Below are 16427 nucleotides of genomic sequence, written 5' to 3' on the forward strand. Positions count from 1 at the left end.
ATAGAAAAAACCACCTGTCGAATGGAGCGCTTGCCGGCTTTCTGAAAGGTTGCTGTCTGCATTGAGGTACGCACCACAATGGTTTGTTTATAAACATTGATGTTTCGTCATGTTTGGGTGTGTTCAGAATGTACCGGCTGTTATGAATCAGGACTTGTCACACTTCGCAATTGTGTCCCCCGTCCTGTTTTGTTTACACGTCGTTAAGACTACTCCAGGCTGTCTTCGTTGTTCCAACATATCTCAGATTGTCTACAGAATATAATTTTTGATGCAAGATTTAATTATTCAGGTTAGTGGTTATTTGCCGACAGTACTTGCGTTTGTTGACGGTTACTACCATGTGCTTATGGCAAAACATAACATTAGCATACATGACTCATGAGTGTGCTTGTATCCACGTTAGCTTTCAAATGTTTTATTTCGGTGATTTTCGATCTTGTGTACGTCCAGTCAGCATGAGCAGGATACATTGCAGGATACTTAAAAAGTTTGTTTATTTACCGAGCTGACTTGTTCATTTCATGCTGTGTAAGTGACTTTGAATAAGACCTACTACTTAGATGGCTGTTCTTTATACTGAGTGCTTAAAACTACTTATGGATTGAACTTGATTGCTTGTTAAAAAAAAAAAAACGGCTCAAAGCTCAAATAATTTTCACAAAACTGTTTATTCTGAAATTAATTAATTTAACTCTTCTTAGAAATTGAAAATAAATTGCTAATAATAATTCCAACGAACATAAAGTGAAATTATCGTTATTATATTTGTGTCCTTTGAATTACTGTTTTTTGAGCAGTTCCATATTTTACTGTCACTAAACAAATACTGGATATTAATAAAGACCACCTGTCCATTCTATTGTGAGTCATTGTGAATGGCACAAATCATCTAAAATGGATTTTCTGTGACATTGTAATTATCGCTACATATAATATGGTTCCAAAAAAATAACTTTGCTTTCTATATTTATTTAAAATTAATAATTAGCCTGAAAATGGATGTTTTCTAAATGAGTGAAATAATTTGTTACCTAGATACTGTAAAAGCATTTATTTGCATCTAGTTTGGATTTAATTTCACTATTTTTATGTTTGAGCCTTTTCAGTTTTTAATTCATAAATTTAGCAGAATGAGTTCTATTTTACATGTTCACATGTATTAAATTTAGCGGTTTCACTTATCAGCGAAAATAGCGAATTTAAAAACCTAGTGCATTATTAATGCCTTTACAGTATTTCTATTTTGAAAACATGGAGGTTTTCTGGACTTTGAAATTCTGTATGTACTTTAAAATAATGTTTATAAGTGATATATTTGGGTAGCCTTGGTTTCCACCATTTCCTGCTATCAAAGTACTAAACATATAGACACAGTGTACATTTTTACTCTAATAGTGGTGAGTTATAGTCCGATAAAGAGGAGACTGCAATCTAATCGTATGTTGCTATGACAATAGCTGATCTTGTGAGTTATTTTGTTTTTTTAAGGAGAATTGTAAAACCAAGGGATTGCACCATGGAATTGTGGAACACCATTGTAAACATCATTTTTTTTTTTTTTTTTCAAAGTGTAATTTCAATCCTAATTATCTAATTATCTTGTAAGATTAGGGCTGACTACAAAGTTGCAGCTTTACTAGTCTGCTTTGTTTTAGATTGGTGGATATTCTGTTTCTGTATCCTGCATTATTTACATATTGCAAGTTTCTACTTGCTTTGGGTGTAGTCCTAGTTCATTTGAACTCCCTGATTTTCCTGTAATAATTTCAAATATTCAATAGAAATTTCACATCCAATGTTTTTCTCATTTTATTTTAAATATTGGTGGATGTTTTTCTTTGTTTTTGTTTTTTTGTTTTTGTTTTTTTTAATTATCTTTGAATTTATCTCATTTTAGTAAATTTAAGCAAATTAGTCATGTGATGAATGTTTGCTCATTTACATAATTTACATAATGGGTGTGGCTTCAATGAAAAATAATAATAGCAACAGTTGGATATGTCTGTTTAATTAATAGTCATGTGAAGTAATGTAGGTCATCAAATGTCTAATTAATTTGTAATATTAAAATCATTGAAAGAAAAATGTGTTATTTATTAAAATTTTGTATGTACATCATGTACCAGTTTTATACCAAGCTGTTACCACGACTACATGTGTGTCTTTTGTGACTTTTAATCTTCTGTGCTGGAGGCTTTTCAGTTTTCTATGAACTTGGAAACCACCCAAAAGTCATTGTTAGTAAACAAAGTTTGGTGGTCAAGGTCAATCTAAAAATAGACCTATTTAGTTTATTTAAATTGTGTAAGTAATCCTTTCTGTTTTTTCTTTGCAGGGTCAGTACACCAAAATCAGAAGGTACAGTTATTTTCCATTTTGTTCTTTATCTTTAATCTTATTCATTATTTTTTTCATTCTTTCAGCTCATATTCTTTTTATTTTTATATTTAATGTTTTAATCTCTTTTTTTATTTATTTATTTATTTATTTATTTATTTATTTATTTATTTATTTATTTATTTATTTATTTATTTATTTATTTATTTATTTATTTATTTATTTATTTATTTATTTATTTATTTATTTATTTATTTATTTATTTATTTATTTATTTATTTATTTATTTATTTATTTATTTATTTATTTATTTATTTATTTATTTATTTATTTATTTATTTATTTATTTATTTATTTATTTATTTATTTATTTATTTATTTATTTATTTATTTATTTATTTATTTATTTATTTATTTATTTATTTATTTATTTATTTATTTATTTATTTATTTATTTATTTATTTATTTATTTATTTATTTATTTATTTATTTATTTATTTATTTATTTATTTATTTATTTATTTATTTATTTATTTATTTATTTATTTATTTATTTATTTATTTATTTATTTATTTATTTATTTATTTATTTATTTATTTATTTATTTATTTATTTATTTATTTATTTATTTATTTATTTATTTATTTATTTATTTATTTATTTATTTATTTATTTATTTATTTATTTATTTATTTATTTATTTATTTATTTATTTATTTATTTATTTATTTATTTATTTATTTATTTATTTATTTATTTATTTATTTATTTATTTATTTATTTATTTATTTATTTATTTATTTATTTTGCCCTATATTTTTTCTTCTGCTTGTATTATCAACAGCTTATTATGCAAGCTTTGGATGCTTGCCAGCTTTCACCACATGTTGGAGTTCTTCTCAAGGTCAGAAAACAGTAATAGTCACATCATGCATGTATCAAAACAAAAGGGCTTTCTAATTTTCTTTTCATTTTTATCATTTCATTTTTTTTATATCATATCATGTCATGCCATGTTCCATGTCTTTGTAAATAATTTAATCTTTTTAACAAACTAAAATTCCAAACACCACTACCTGTAATATGCAGAATTGAAATGTTTTGTAATCTATTGCATTTTGATAATTTAGAAATATTGTTTTTTTGATGATTTTTTTTACATAAATATATAATACCAAAGATATAATATAAAGATATGCAACATCGTTCTCTTTGTGCGGTTATACTCGTGCACATTTAAATTAAACATATTTTCAGCAGTTGCGTCCAAGCACGTTTTTTTGGATAAGAGTGAGGTTGTCTGTGTATTCGAAAAATGAAAAACGCACTCTTTGCAAGTAAGTAAGGTCACCAGTAAAAATTGCCCCAGATGAACGCTAACCCGTTCTTTTATAGAATAACATATTTGCGTTAAGTATTTCTAGAAATGTACATATTTGTTGACTACGTTACTGTGTCGGGTACAGTATACAGTGGCTATACTCACGAAATAATTTCCCACAACCAAAGTTTTATATTGTGATCATCTCACAGTTTGCGTGACTTCCCCAACTCTCGCGAGATGTTCATCACATATCCCGTCACAAGCATACCTTCATCTTATTAATCCTTGATGAGTCATAAATTAACAATATTTCATTACTGCGGAAATATTTTAATCTGGATATGAATATTATTCTAATTACCTACACATATTGCGTTATTTTCAAGTGACATATGATCTTTTCATAATCAAATTGATACAGTCATCGCTCCGCGTCCTGTTGTATATGGGACCCATAGTGGCGTATACAATATGTGTAAAACTCATTCACAAAATTCAAACACACATTGCATGGCGACTGTAGCGCTTTAGCCTTCGAATGTAACCAAATATATTTATGTTGTTACTGGTAGTGCATGTAAAATGGTCCTCCCACTAAACACTGCCCCCCCCTGGAAAAAATGGCTTATTCCTAATAATGATTTTTATTGGAAATATGATCTTTCTCATCTTATCTTTCTAATCATTTTGGAATCTTTATGATATTTAAATTTTTAATACTATTATCATCAATGATATCCACCCACTCTGCCAGTCTTAAGACTACATTGTTCATTGGGTGGGCAAGGGGAGGGTGACTGATAGCCAAGATTGTTAATTGTGTACGATGTCATAAAATAGGTTGCAAAAGTCGCTATTTATCTTATTGGTCATTTGTGAGACGTATAAAAATTTGCTGAGAAAATAAATATAATTCTCTTTTACCTGAAAGTACATGTATCTGTATATCTATCTTATGTGATTCATTCATTTTGAGATTCTGGCCTTGTCAAATTTCTGTTTAATCATCTCATACATGTATCGCTGATGTGATCGGTTCCACCACAAATAAAAACACATGACTGTAATTACCGGTATGTAAATAGTGTTGCTGTGTAGCACATGTAATTAGCCCAGACAACATAAAACTGATTTGAATATGTCCATGAGACATGTAATTATATTCATGTATTAAATTCGGAAACATGAACCTACACCGTATTTCAGTGTTACATCCTGTGTCAAAATGGAATCCCAAAAATCAAGTCAGATCAGCTTGAGAGAGGTATTCAAGAAAAATATAGATTGTAATATGGCTGTAGAGACCACTTAAAATCTAAACTAAACTATTGCTGTACCAGATTTCTTTTGTTTTTTTAATTTTGTTCATAAAGTGTGAGTTTCAATTCACAACGTTACAAATTATTGCACCAATAAATAAGTATTCTTGCTTCACGTCGCAGCATATCGGATTAAAGGGACACACTGCTGTGTTTGCTCTGTAGGACACAAATGCTGGTTTGCAGGATTTTATACTCTGCAAACTCTCGCAGAACTATTTATATCAATTATTCTAACATAATATTCATAAGCACATGTGTGTGTAATGGAGATAATACAGTACTGTAAAAGGATTAATTTTTCACTGGGTTGTAATTTTGCTTATTTCGCCGACTGAAAAATGCGCTAAATTAAAACCCAGTGAATATGTAAAATTTAGCATAGAACACATTATCTGAATGATAAAACCATGAATTTAAAACCCACTGAATATGTCTGAAATGGTAAATCAGCAATATTTAAACCCAGTGAAAACTAGTCATTTTACAGTACTTCATACTGTGTTGGTACTTATAAAAATTACAGTGATGTGACTATGATAAAAAAGTAATATTTGAATGATGTATCCATCATACAATCAATGCAATTTTGGGTTTATATGCGCTTCTATAGGAGATGTGCTTCTAATAGAGCAAATACGGTATTTGTGTGTGGGCTTTGGATTTAGAAACTTCAAATGAATGTTATCTGACCTGCCCTGCAGTTCTCTGAGTAGAAAGGAATCCCACGTACCCTGCCTAAAGAAAAAAAACGCTAGCTATACCGAGCATACTTTGATTTATCTATTCCAGATAGAGAAATTTCTTGACCTTATCGCCTTGCATTGTTAAGGGTACATTGTGAGTTGGGAACTACTAGTTACCATTTGTAGAAAATTTCGTTCCCACACATTATACTTTTGCAAATAAAGCAATTGAAACAAAGTCTGATATTCAGTGAGAAGAGAGCTGTAGACTGATTCCTCATTATTCAGCCGAGAAATATTCAAGATCCTTTAGTGGTAGAACAATCTACATGTATATAAAATCCTTGTTTGGGTTTTAACTGTTTTTATTTTGGATTTTTTTAAGTTTTGGCAATCATGAAAGCCTGTGTATATAAAATAATGCAAAATAATATGAATTTAATAAAAAAAAAAACATGTAGACAATATGAAATAAAATTATATGACAAAATATGCATGTCGTGCATTACATCAGATTTGAAGCCAATAGAAGTATTGTATTACTTTGATATTTAATTCATGGTTTAGAATAGAATAGAATAGAATAGAATAGAATAGAATAGAATAGAATAGAATAGAATAAAATAAAATAAAATAAAATAAAATAAAATAAAATAAAATAAAATAAAATAAAATGGAATGGAATGGAATGGAATGGAATGGAATGGAATGGAATGGAATGGAATGGAATGGAATGGAATGGAATGGAATGGAATGGAATGGAATGGAATGGAATGGAATAGAATAGAATAGAATAGAATAGAATAGAATAGAATAGAATAGAATAGAATAGAATAGAATAGAATAGAATAGAATAGAATAGAATAGAATAGAATAGAATAGAATAGAATAGAATAGAATAGAATAGAATAGAATAGAATAGAATAGAATAGAATAGAATAGAATAGAATAGAATAGAATAGAATAGAATAGAATAGAATAGAATAGAATAGAATAGAATAGAATAGAATAGAATAGAATAGAATAGAATAGAATAGAATAGAATAGACATTCAGTAATTCCCTACAGTTGTATAGAATTTTTATTTATTTTTTATTGAAGACCTCTCTTGAAAATAGTTAACCTGTTCACAACCAGACTTTCTCGCCCAAATTTTTCTGCACATATTTCTTATATTCTTCAATATTTCTGGAAATAAACCTCAATTTTGGAGCGAACAGAAAAAAATTTAGTCACAAAATTTGGCTATTTGTCCTAAGTTTCTGAAGAGAAAGTGCAGACTATAAACGGAACAAAAACACAGAAAAATGGTTTGTTTCGAGTGTAAATCTGTGCGTCAATTTAGGTGCATTTGTAAAATCTTTTTACACCCACCCGACAACCAACTACTATGCAATACTACTGTCCGATTATCATTTTGTATTTAATAGTAAATGTAGTCTGACGCCATGACCAATATTTATCAATTAAGTTTCAGTGGGGGTAGGGGGTTTGAAAAAAAACTAAAGGAATTAAGTTTTTTATCCGACATCGATCTTTTGACGTCGTCCCTAACTTTCTTAGCATTTTGAACAAGTTAATTTTTCCCACCATATTTCAGTGCAATATTTTGTACATTCTTGTGCATTTTGTTTCAAATTCTTTGTTAATTTTGAAACAAACGGACATAATTACCCAATCACTATAGGTTGCAGTCTATTAAACTCTGTTACAAACACAAAGCTAGCACGTAACTAAAAAATACATTGCATGCTTTATTTTCATGAGTTACCAGATATTTTGATCACAATTCTCTGTGTCTTGGTTACAGAAAGTGGTTTCTCTGACGGCGAAATAAAGAAGAAAGGCAGAATCGGTAAACTACTTAAGAAGTCTTTCAAGAAAGAAAGAAAATCCTCTAATAAATCCAAGCCAACTAGAATGACGGAAGGTAGGTTAAATTTGATTTTCTTTCCTCTGTCCATTGTTGCTACCCTGAAAATGAAAGTGTTATTAACACCACGTGGTGTGTTGATATGGGTCCCATGTGACATATACAACGTGTGTAGCGAACATTTTTTGTTTACATGAACTTTGCATGCTGTGGGATGGCGCGTGTATGATCAGTGGTAAAACAAACAAAAAATACACGATCTCAACCAGTAAGGCTTCACTGAACAGTGGACGACTAGGTTTCACAGTTTTTAACAGAATACTGTAAAATACTTTATTTTAGCTGGAATTTATTTTTGCTGAAAAGACTTTTTAGGTGTGTTGTATGGAATTTATTGTCACTGATTTTTGACAAGTTGAATGTGTAAAATATAGGAAAAAAGGTATATTCGCTGGATTTTATTTTCACTATATCATTTCTTCAGCGAAAACAGCAACAAATTTTTTGCGAGCAAAAATAAGGTATCTACAGTATAACCAAATAAAATAAAATATATTGTGTGTCAAAATATTTCACCAACATTTGTATTTATTTATTTATTTATTTATTTATTTATTTATTTGTTTGTTTGTTTGTTTGTTTGTTTGTTTGTTTGTTTGTTTGTTTGTTTGTTTGTTTGTTTATTTTGTTGTTTGTCAGGAATCCAAAGTTTAATTTATTTCCAAGTATTACGCCCTCCCTGTTAGGCTTATAAGCTTTTAAATGCATACATGATTTACATAGAAAGGGGAATACTTTGTGACTTGTTATAGGTGGAGAAATAAAGAAATACTTAATACATATATTGCATGCACGAATTGTTACATTCTTCGCAAGGGGAGCAGCCTGATTGGACGACAAAGAATTTACCTGGGGTGAGATTTGTCTCCAAATACTATGGTACCGAAGACTTGATTCCCGAGAATCAGAATGAATTTGAGGTCAATAAACTTTGGTGAATTTGGTTAGCCGGGTCAACAAACTCGGTTTTGCATTTCTGTCAGTTTGCATAACATTCCTGTCGCACCTGATGTGGTAGTTTCTCGCAATTCTTCTGGTTTCGACCAATTAGAAATGAGCAGTGTAAACAAAGGGGTGTCATCTTGATTTACATATGGTGCACAATAAATTGAACAAGAAAGCGTGCCTTGGTTGGCGTGTTGGACGATCCACCAGAAGTACGGTATAACACAGATAACGTCACCATTGAACTCCGGATTGAGAATTCACTCTCTGGTCGTCCTGGTGTCAGCTATAGTACTGTACAGCGTCCTCGTGATGTGAGCCACCCCTGGAAACCAAGCCGTCTGAAGTTTGTCGCCACGTTTGTTGCTGCAGTTCGACATCGTTACGTTCGGTATAGTACATCTGCCTTACACGCACAAACAGCCAGGTTTCAGTTTCCCCTTGCCTTACCTGCATATTTCGACCGCGGTTACGTTTATCGGAACCGTCCAAAATATTTAGGCAATGCAGTAATATTTAATTAGCAGATTTTGTGAAGCTATTTGTGTATTTGCTGTCAAACTTTTGCTCTTTGTATTAAAGTGTGCGTACGCACATTGCAGTTAATTCAAATTTGGTGTCATTTAGTGCTGTGCGTGTATGATGAATGTGTTCGTTCCCTTATTTATAAATTCTCTACGGTTCTTAGATGTCCAATTGTTATTGGCCTGAGATCATTGTCGTCTTGTAACGATAACCATCTTAATGATTTCCAATGCCTTTATGGCCCGTGAAAAGAACCCACAACAAGTATGATCTATATAGTTTAAGTTATACGAATCACCGTTTGGCATTCCCATTCGCTTCGTATGAATTCTTTCAGATTTAATACAAACATATATATAGACCTCTTGACATTGGTGGCAGCGGTGGGATATTGTTAAAAAGAAACAATAAACCAACATTTGTATTTATTTATTTATTTATTTGTTTATTTATTTATTTATTTATTTATTTATTTATTTATTTATTTGTTTATTTGTTTGTTTGTTTGTTTGTTTGTTTGTTTGTTTTGTTGTTGTTTGCATGTTTACTGGATTAAAACAAAAAGACAGAGCAGATAATATAAGCGATTGTTTCCCTGATGCAACCCCTGGGATTGAGAGCCGTAAATAGTTCACTAGTTTTATGGTGTATTCAGTGTGATGGAATTGTTTAAACCAGCCAGGGGCTCAGTCTAGGGTGCTAGGAACTTGAACATAATGGTAGTACATGTAGCACCCACCTGCTGATTCAAGTCCTCACTATCTACAGCTTTTCCCCATGATATCCCCCTACCCTCCCCCTGTACTTTTTCTTATGTCCACATTGAAAAGGAAAACTATGAAAAGCTCAAAACATAAAATTTAGTGATAAAATAAATGATAGTGAGTTGAGTCTTGCTACATATCCCAAACTCACAGAGTGTGACTAGGCATAGTAATTAGGTAATGTCTGAAAACCAATTAACAAGATCTATTCAGATTTTAGTAAAGAGAGGAACAATACTGAATCCTTGGCAATTGTTATACATTCCCATACTCCATTATCTGCCCACTGAATACGTATATATCGTAGTGCAGTTAACAAGTAGCTATAATGTACGCTGCTTTTATCCAGAGTTGATTCTGATCTAATAGAATTGTATTTTGACTTGTATGTGTGATGTTCAGACAGGACCGTTACATCCAGACATGTCACTCAAGAAATCATGCGTAGATGCATCTTATTGATTCTAGAGTCGCTATGTTGGTTTAGATCTGTAGTGGCTAGTCAATCGATATATAGTTCGTATATCATTACAACAAATGGTGTGCGAATGACACCCAGCAGTTTATATCAGGATGAAAATGGCTTTAAATATCGTGGGATGATGTACGCTTTAATCGATGCCAGTGTGTACGAGAGCGAGAAAGTTAATCTGTGAATAGATTTGGACAAATTAGACGTTAGACGAATTCTTGCAGTCTGAACATAGCAATTCAGCTTGCAAGTTAAAGGCTGTTTTATTTACGCCATTTTAGAAATGCTACAGGTGTTTATCCAGAACAGTTGTCTCTACTGTGTAAAGTACAGGTAGAATACTTCCAAGGTCAAATTATATTAGTTTGTTGAAATGTGTGTGTGTCGATGAGTCAAATGAAACTCAGTACACATGGTAGAAATAGAATAACAAGAAGGCATTGACTGTCCCACATTAATTATTACTGCCCCCCCTCCTCATGTCTATTGCTATACATGTACATTGTATCTCACTTGTGCAGAGCGTGGCGTAATACTGCAGCTCTGACCCACAGTACACATTGGCCAGTGCATGTAGCACACCAACATTCCTAGGTCATTTTTATAGAGTTCTACTTATTTAAAAAAAACAAAAACACATTTTTTTGTTTTTTTTCAGCTGAAATCAACGCTAGTGAGATTACAATGAGTGATGATGACCGAATAACGCTAATGAATTTGGTGAAAGAACGTGCACTTACAGTGGACCAGGCACTTACAAGAGTAAGCAAAATCTTGTGAAATTTGCAACACACAAAGTATTCTTTTTAAAAAAAACTGTGTGATGAAACAAAATGTTGTTTTCTTATAGAGCGCCCTCTTACCATTTTTAGTTGATACTTTTGTTTTCACATGCTTATGACTCTAAGTTGATAGCACCCTCTATGGCAGGGTTAAATTTTAACTTTGTTTTTACTGAATTAGAGCTTTTCTTTTTTTGCTCTGTTTCTAACAGCTTAAGCAATACGAAGCAGAAAAAAAGAAAGAAAAGGAAATCATACCTATGCAACCGATGGGAACTCCAACATCACAGTCAGCTGACGAGGTAATGAACCTTTGAAAGTTGCTTGGCTGTTGGCATTGTGTTCCTCATCGACCATATTTGTAGTTGTAAAGCCCATAAACTGCTTTTCCAAAATAGATTCAGTTGTGCATTTTTTTAATGTTTGTTAAAATTATCTAAAAACATGCTTTTTTTAGTTGTTTTTAAATTTTTCTATTTTTCTAAAATTCTGCCATACACTTTAGTAGCTGACACGTGCGAAGACTTGAAACATTTTTGTCTCTGAGTCTAATTAGCCGCTTTCTGTCATGTTAGCCTTCTCTAGTAATAGCTTAGATTCTATACTAGCAATTGAGCTCTTCGGCTGGTGATCTGAGTAAATAATTAAATCAGATTCAATATTTATACTATCTAGGTCGAAGAAGGCAGTCTAAGCAGATCACCCAAGCATTCATCATCGTTCAAAGTGAGGATGCCTTCTCTGCGAAAGAAGAAAAATAAAGCCAAAGAAGAAAGAACTTCAACTTTTTATACAAATGGTAAATATTATCTGCTTATCAACACTGTCGCCATATTTAACATGGCGTATGACATCTGCAGAATGGTAATTTCATTGATTGGCCATAGTGTTTTTTATTTTTTTGAGGGAATACTGTATTCTATTCTTTTTTTGCTTGTTCTATGTTCCCTGTATTCGTCTGGCTTATTCTTGTTTTGAGTGAAGGTATGGTTGATTTGTTGGAGTCATTTACCTAAGCAGCAGCTGCTCTTGGAGTGCCCCAAGTTTGTGCAATGCATTTAGACACAGTAGCATCAGAGTTACATTACTTGGGGTTTGCATCACACATAGTACTGTATGGTGACATCATGCCAAGATCCCATTCAAGTCTCATATTGTAGATAGCGAGACTGATGCTACAACCTTCTGACATGACATAGGCGGTAAAACAATAAAACATGTATTACCACATTCTTAGTGACAAAATGTAATACATCGAAAATGTACAGAAAATATAGTTATCGTAATCCATCGTATCGTGAGCAGCTATTTTGATCCACCTAGACATCCCTGTATCCTAGTTACCTCGGGCATGCGCATTTGCATTTTTCTGAGTTGGAACGCTTATGCAAAAGCGAGATTGAAACATGATCTTGGTATCATGTCATCGTAGTTGCAAACCCCAAGTAATGTACGTCTGGTAGAATCTATTACTTGGCTTTGATTTGACATGTATGAACTGAAGCAGAATAGACGAAGACTTGGGGAAATGAGACGAGAAGTTTTTCTGTGCAACAGGGGCTAGGTCATTTCTTTGTATGTCAGTCTCTCCATTTGTCAATCTGTTTGTTCTATTTGTCTGTCCTGTGGAGGATTTGGAAGGTCTTTCATATGTTTGCTTTATATCTTGAATCTATTGAAAAAACTTTGAATTGACATAAATGTTAGCATTAATGGTTCATTGTTAGTTTGGTTTAACTTGAAATTGTTTGGCTCACACTCTTCTCTATTGAAGTTGAACTTACAATTCAACAAACATTCACTCGTATGTAGAATCATAGCTGTTGATAGTCTGTAAAATAATTCTTCTTTTTATCGCTAAACAGATATGGAGACGCCACTGTCTTCTCAAGCTCCATCATCTCCTTCTAATGAGGAAAAACTTATTCATCTTTACGAAGAGCCCCCTGACTCTGATGTACCAGTTCACCTCTATGAGGAACCACCTGATCCTGAACTGTCAGCTAATCAAAATGCAGATTCTCCAGTACTAGACTCCCCGTCCAATCAGAGGACACCCACTTCCAGTGAAATTCCTTATGCAACGATAGACTCGTCATTTTCAAAAAGCGAAACAGATGAGAGTCTGGGAAAAACTGATTCAATTGAACGCAACCAAGCAACAAAGGATGAGGAATCAGAAACTCTGTTGCCGCAGGATCAATATGTGTGTATTGACGATGCAAATGAGGAAATTAAAAATGCGGAAAACAGGGTAATGGACAATTCCACTGAGGTGACACCTGAGAAAGAACAATCAGAAAGTTTTTCTCGGAATTCCGGAGGACGGAGAAGTAATAGATTCATTGAAGCTATCCGAAGAATATCATCATCTGTACGTAGACTATCTGTCAACTATGTCTCAAATGATGACACCTAAACCTCTGTATAGCGACCACCCATGGAGCTTCATTCAAATGATCATTATAGACATTATATGGGACTTGGAATTAATATTTTTCAGATCGCCATTTCATACTTTTGGCATACTGTAAAATACTTTATTTTCGCTTGGAATTAATTTTTGCTGAAGGAATTATTCAGTGAAAATAAAATCAAGGGAATATACCTTTTTTCCTATATTTTACATTAAACTCATCAAAAATCAGTGAAAATAAATTCCATGCAAAACACCCAAAAAGTCTTTTCAGCAAAAATTTATTCCAGCAAAAATAAAGTATTTCCCAGTAATATTTGTTAAGGAAATAATAATATGGTACTGTTTTAACAAAAGCACATTTATTTGATCAAAATCAAGTTTGACTTGAAGAAATTGGAAATTGTTTTATAAATAAATTATTTTTTGAATTAATAATTATAATTTTTGATCTCTAAACAATGGGGAATCTGTCAAAAATATTGCTGAATACACAGGTTGTTCATTTGCTATGGTTTGATCAAAAGTGGTCACAGGTGGTCTTTATATAGAGGTGGTCACTAAACACAGGTTTGACTGTATAATGTTTGCATGTTTGCTACTGTACATTGTTTTAGAGAAAAAAAACATTGTCAGATTGTCGCATGATATCCTCGTGAACACTGCCATCATCTTGGGTCTATTCTGATGTCGTCTAATCTTTAATGTTTACAGAGAAGCAGTATGAGCGGTACAGAGGATGAAACCAGATCCATCACGTCCGAGACAGAAGACAGTCTTTATAGTACTGCAGAGAAAGGCGATACTGGCGAGAGGGTAAGTGTTACAGGTCAAAGTTCGCTTGGAATGTAATTCACTGCAATTTGGAAAGAACTAATGTTTGCTATCTTTAGACACTGATCTTTGTTATTTATTATTATTATTATTTACTGGTACACAAAATTAAAACATTTGCTGGATGGCGACTGTGGCACTTTTATTTTAAAGCGAGATGGTCGTCACCTGCGCATGCATCAGATGGCCATAGCGTGTCATTGTTTACAAACAAGCGTCTACCCATGAGCCTTAGCATTTTGCTTGGGACTCAATTCCTGCACGTGTGCAGGTGACAACCCTTCTGCTTTAAAACCAAACATTTTGCAATATATACACATTTACTCTGGTAGTACCTCTAGTTTCTTCAAAAACGAAAAAAAAAAAAGTCATTCGGTAATGCATTTTGCCAATAAGTCTTTGCAGGTTTCCTTCAGTAATTTGTTGGTTTATTGCCAGATATTAAATACAATTAAATATGCTTTCATTAATTAGAGTGTATGTGTTGGTGAATCATTTTTTGTTGATCAAATAATATTCCTAGTCAATAAAAATATTAACCAATATATTGGTCAGTATTAAAGGTTGTAAAAATTGTCCAATCCGGAAATAAAAATAGTCAGACTAGTGTTTTTCAATATGCAAACCATAAAATTACAGATCAGTTGAAAACTATCTGAAATGTTAGCCATAATTCTTATCACAGTTGAAACTATCCTAACAGTGTGTATACATGTACATAAATGGCATTCATTTTGTACACATCCTTTTTTTAACAGAAGAGATCCTTGGAGGTGGTCAGGACGGCAAGTTTTCTTGACAAAATGAAAGAAATGAGACGGAAAATTGGCAGAAAGTCATCATCCAAAAGTCAGGGTGACCAGGTACATTGTTTATTTATTTATTTTTAATGAAAAATTATGCATTACATAACAGATTGGCATAGATACATACTTTTGTTCCGATACAACGTGCTCGAGACGGGCAGAGCTACGTCACAGACGTGCACCACTCTACCATGTATTTCTATGGGCTCTGTGCAAGCTGCTGTGGAACGCCGGTCGATGAAAACCGGAGCCGATGAAAACGGCTGAAGTAAAGGAAAAATTTACATCTGCCTAACGAGGGCAAAAGAAGATCAATACAAAATCCTTCTTGGAAAAAATCTTCAGCCGAGAACTCATTCAGCACATAAATTGGTTTATTAAACAGTTTATTAAAAGATTAGTACCAAGGTGTCAACCTGTATTGAGAGGGGGCAAGGGGGGTAGCTGGTACAGTTTTACGAGAAATAAAAAGGGCTTTTTACAATTTACAAGGAAAAAAAGACGTTTTTACAGTTTACAGTGAGAATTGAATTTTGCAGTGAATTGTGTCATCTAGTCGTTTTACAGTTTCGAAAATGTAATTTCCCTGGATTACTCTTTTTGACTTTTTTATTTGGATGTAAATTCTTGTATGTACCGAGAAAAATGACATATTTTTACAGTATACGAAAAAAATATTTGATTGATTACTTTGTATGTCTAGCCTGTGATTACAGAATTTATTTTTTCAATTTACGATGTATGAACAAAAAAATATTGCAATTACGTTGAACGAAAATAACCCTTGCTCCCCCCCCCCCACCCCCTCAGTATTAGCAGACTCACTTGTTGGTGTTACCTGTGCCAAAGTATCATGGCTGATTTCTTCTAAAATTGTGTATGTGTTTAATACAAGAATCGTTGCCATTTTAGTGATACAGTTTTTATTTAAGAGTTTGCAATTAATGTTAAATTTGTATACTCTTGTAGGATTATGACAATGCATCGGAACCATCAGGGAGTTCAGAAAGTCTAAGAAGTTCAATCAGTGGTGCGAGTGGACTGAGTAAGTATGCCTAGATGAATTATTAATTGTTTGCCCAATCTCCATTGATCGACATGTTATTTTCTCACTAGCTAATCTCTGTCCTCGACTACTCAATACTATGGTACACTTCATTCCAATTTCTTCTCATACCCATACTCATGGTCAACATGGATAATATTATTTAATAATAATATTTTTTTCAGTCCCAAATTGTTCTGCATACTGGAGTACATTATTCAGACTAGAGCATTC

At 32.4% G+C, this 16427-nt stretch overlaps 1 protein-coding gene across 8 annotated transcripts in view; it reads left to right on the forward strand.

Moving 5' to 3' along the window:
• The window catches only part of LOC102803627 (SAM and SH3 domain-containing protein 1-like), a 152672-nt gene that overhangs the window by 123151 nt on the left and 13094 nt on the right, over positions 1 to 16427 (forward strand). For 6 of the 8 annotated variants that reach the window (XM_085505009.1, XM_085505010.1, XM_085505014.1 and 3 more), the window contains 10 exons: positions 2339 to 2361; positions 3187 to 3246; positions 7482 to 7601; positions 10969 to 11072; positions 11305 to 11394; positions 11768 to 11891; positions 12958 to 13466; positions 14223 to 14324; positions 15101 to 15205; positions 16118 to 16193. In XM_085505009.1, the coding sequence (XP_085361135.1) occupies positions 2339 to 2361; positions 3187 to 3246; positions 7482 to 7601; positions 10969 to 11072; positions 11305 to 11394; positions 11768 to 11891; positions 12958 to 13466; positions 14223 to 14324; positions 15101 to 15205; positions 16118 to 16193 (1313 nt within the window). The remainder of the gene's footprint in view (positions 1 to 2338; positions 2362 to 3186; positions 3247 to 7481; positions 7602 to 10968; positions 11073 to 11304; positions 11395 to 11767; positions 11892 to 12957; positions 13467 to 14222; positions 14325 to 15100; positions 15206 to 16117; positions 16194 to 16427) is intronic. The other 2 variants (XM_085505012.1, XM_085505011.1) reach the window with 2 other exon arrangements.

The sequence above is a fragment of the Saccoglossus kowalevskii genome, chromosome 11, assembly GCF_978046115.1.
Source record: "Saccoglossus kowalevskii chromosome 11, keSacKowa6.1, whole genome shotgun sequence".
Taxonomy (NCBI): domain Eukaryota; kingdom Metazoa; phylum Hemichordata; class Enteropneusta; family Harrimaniidae; genus Saccoglossus; species Saccoglossus kowalevskii.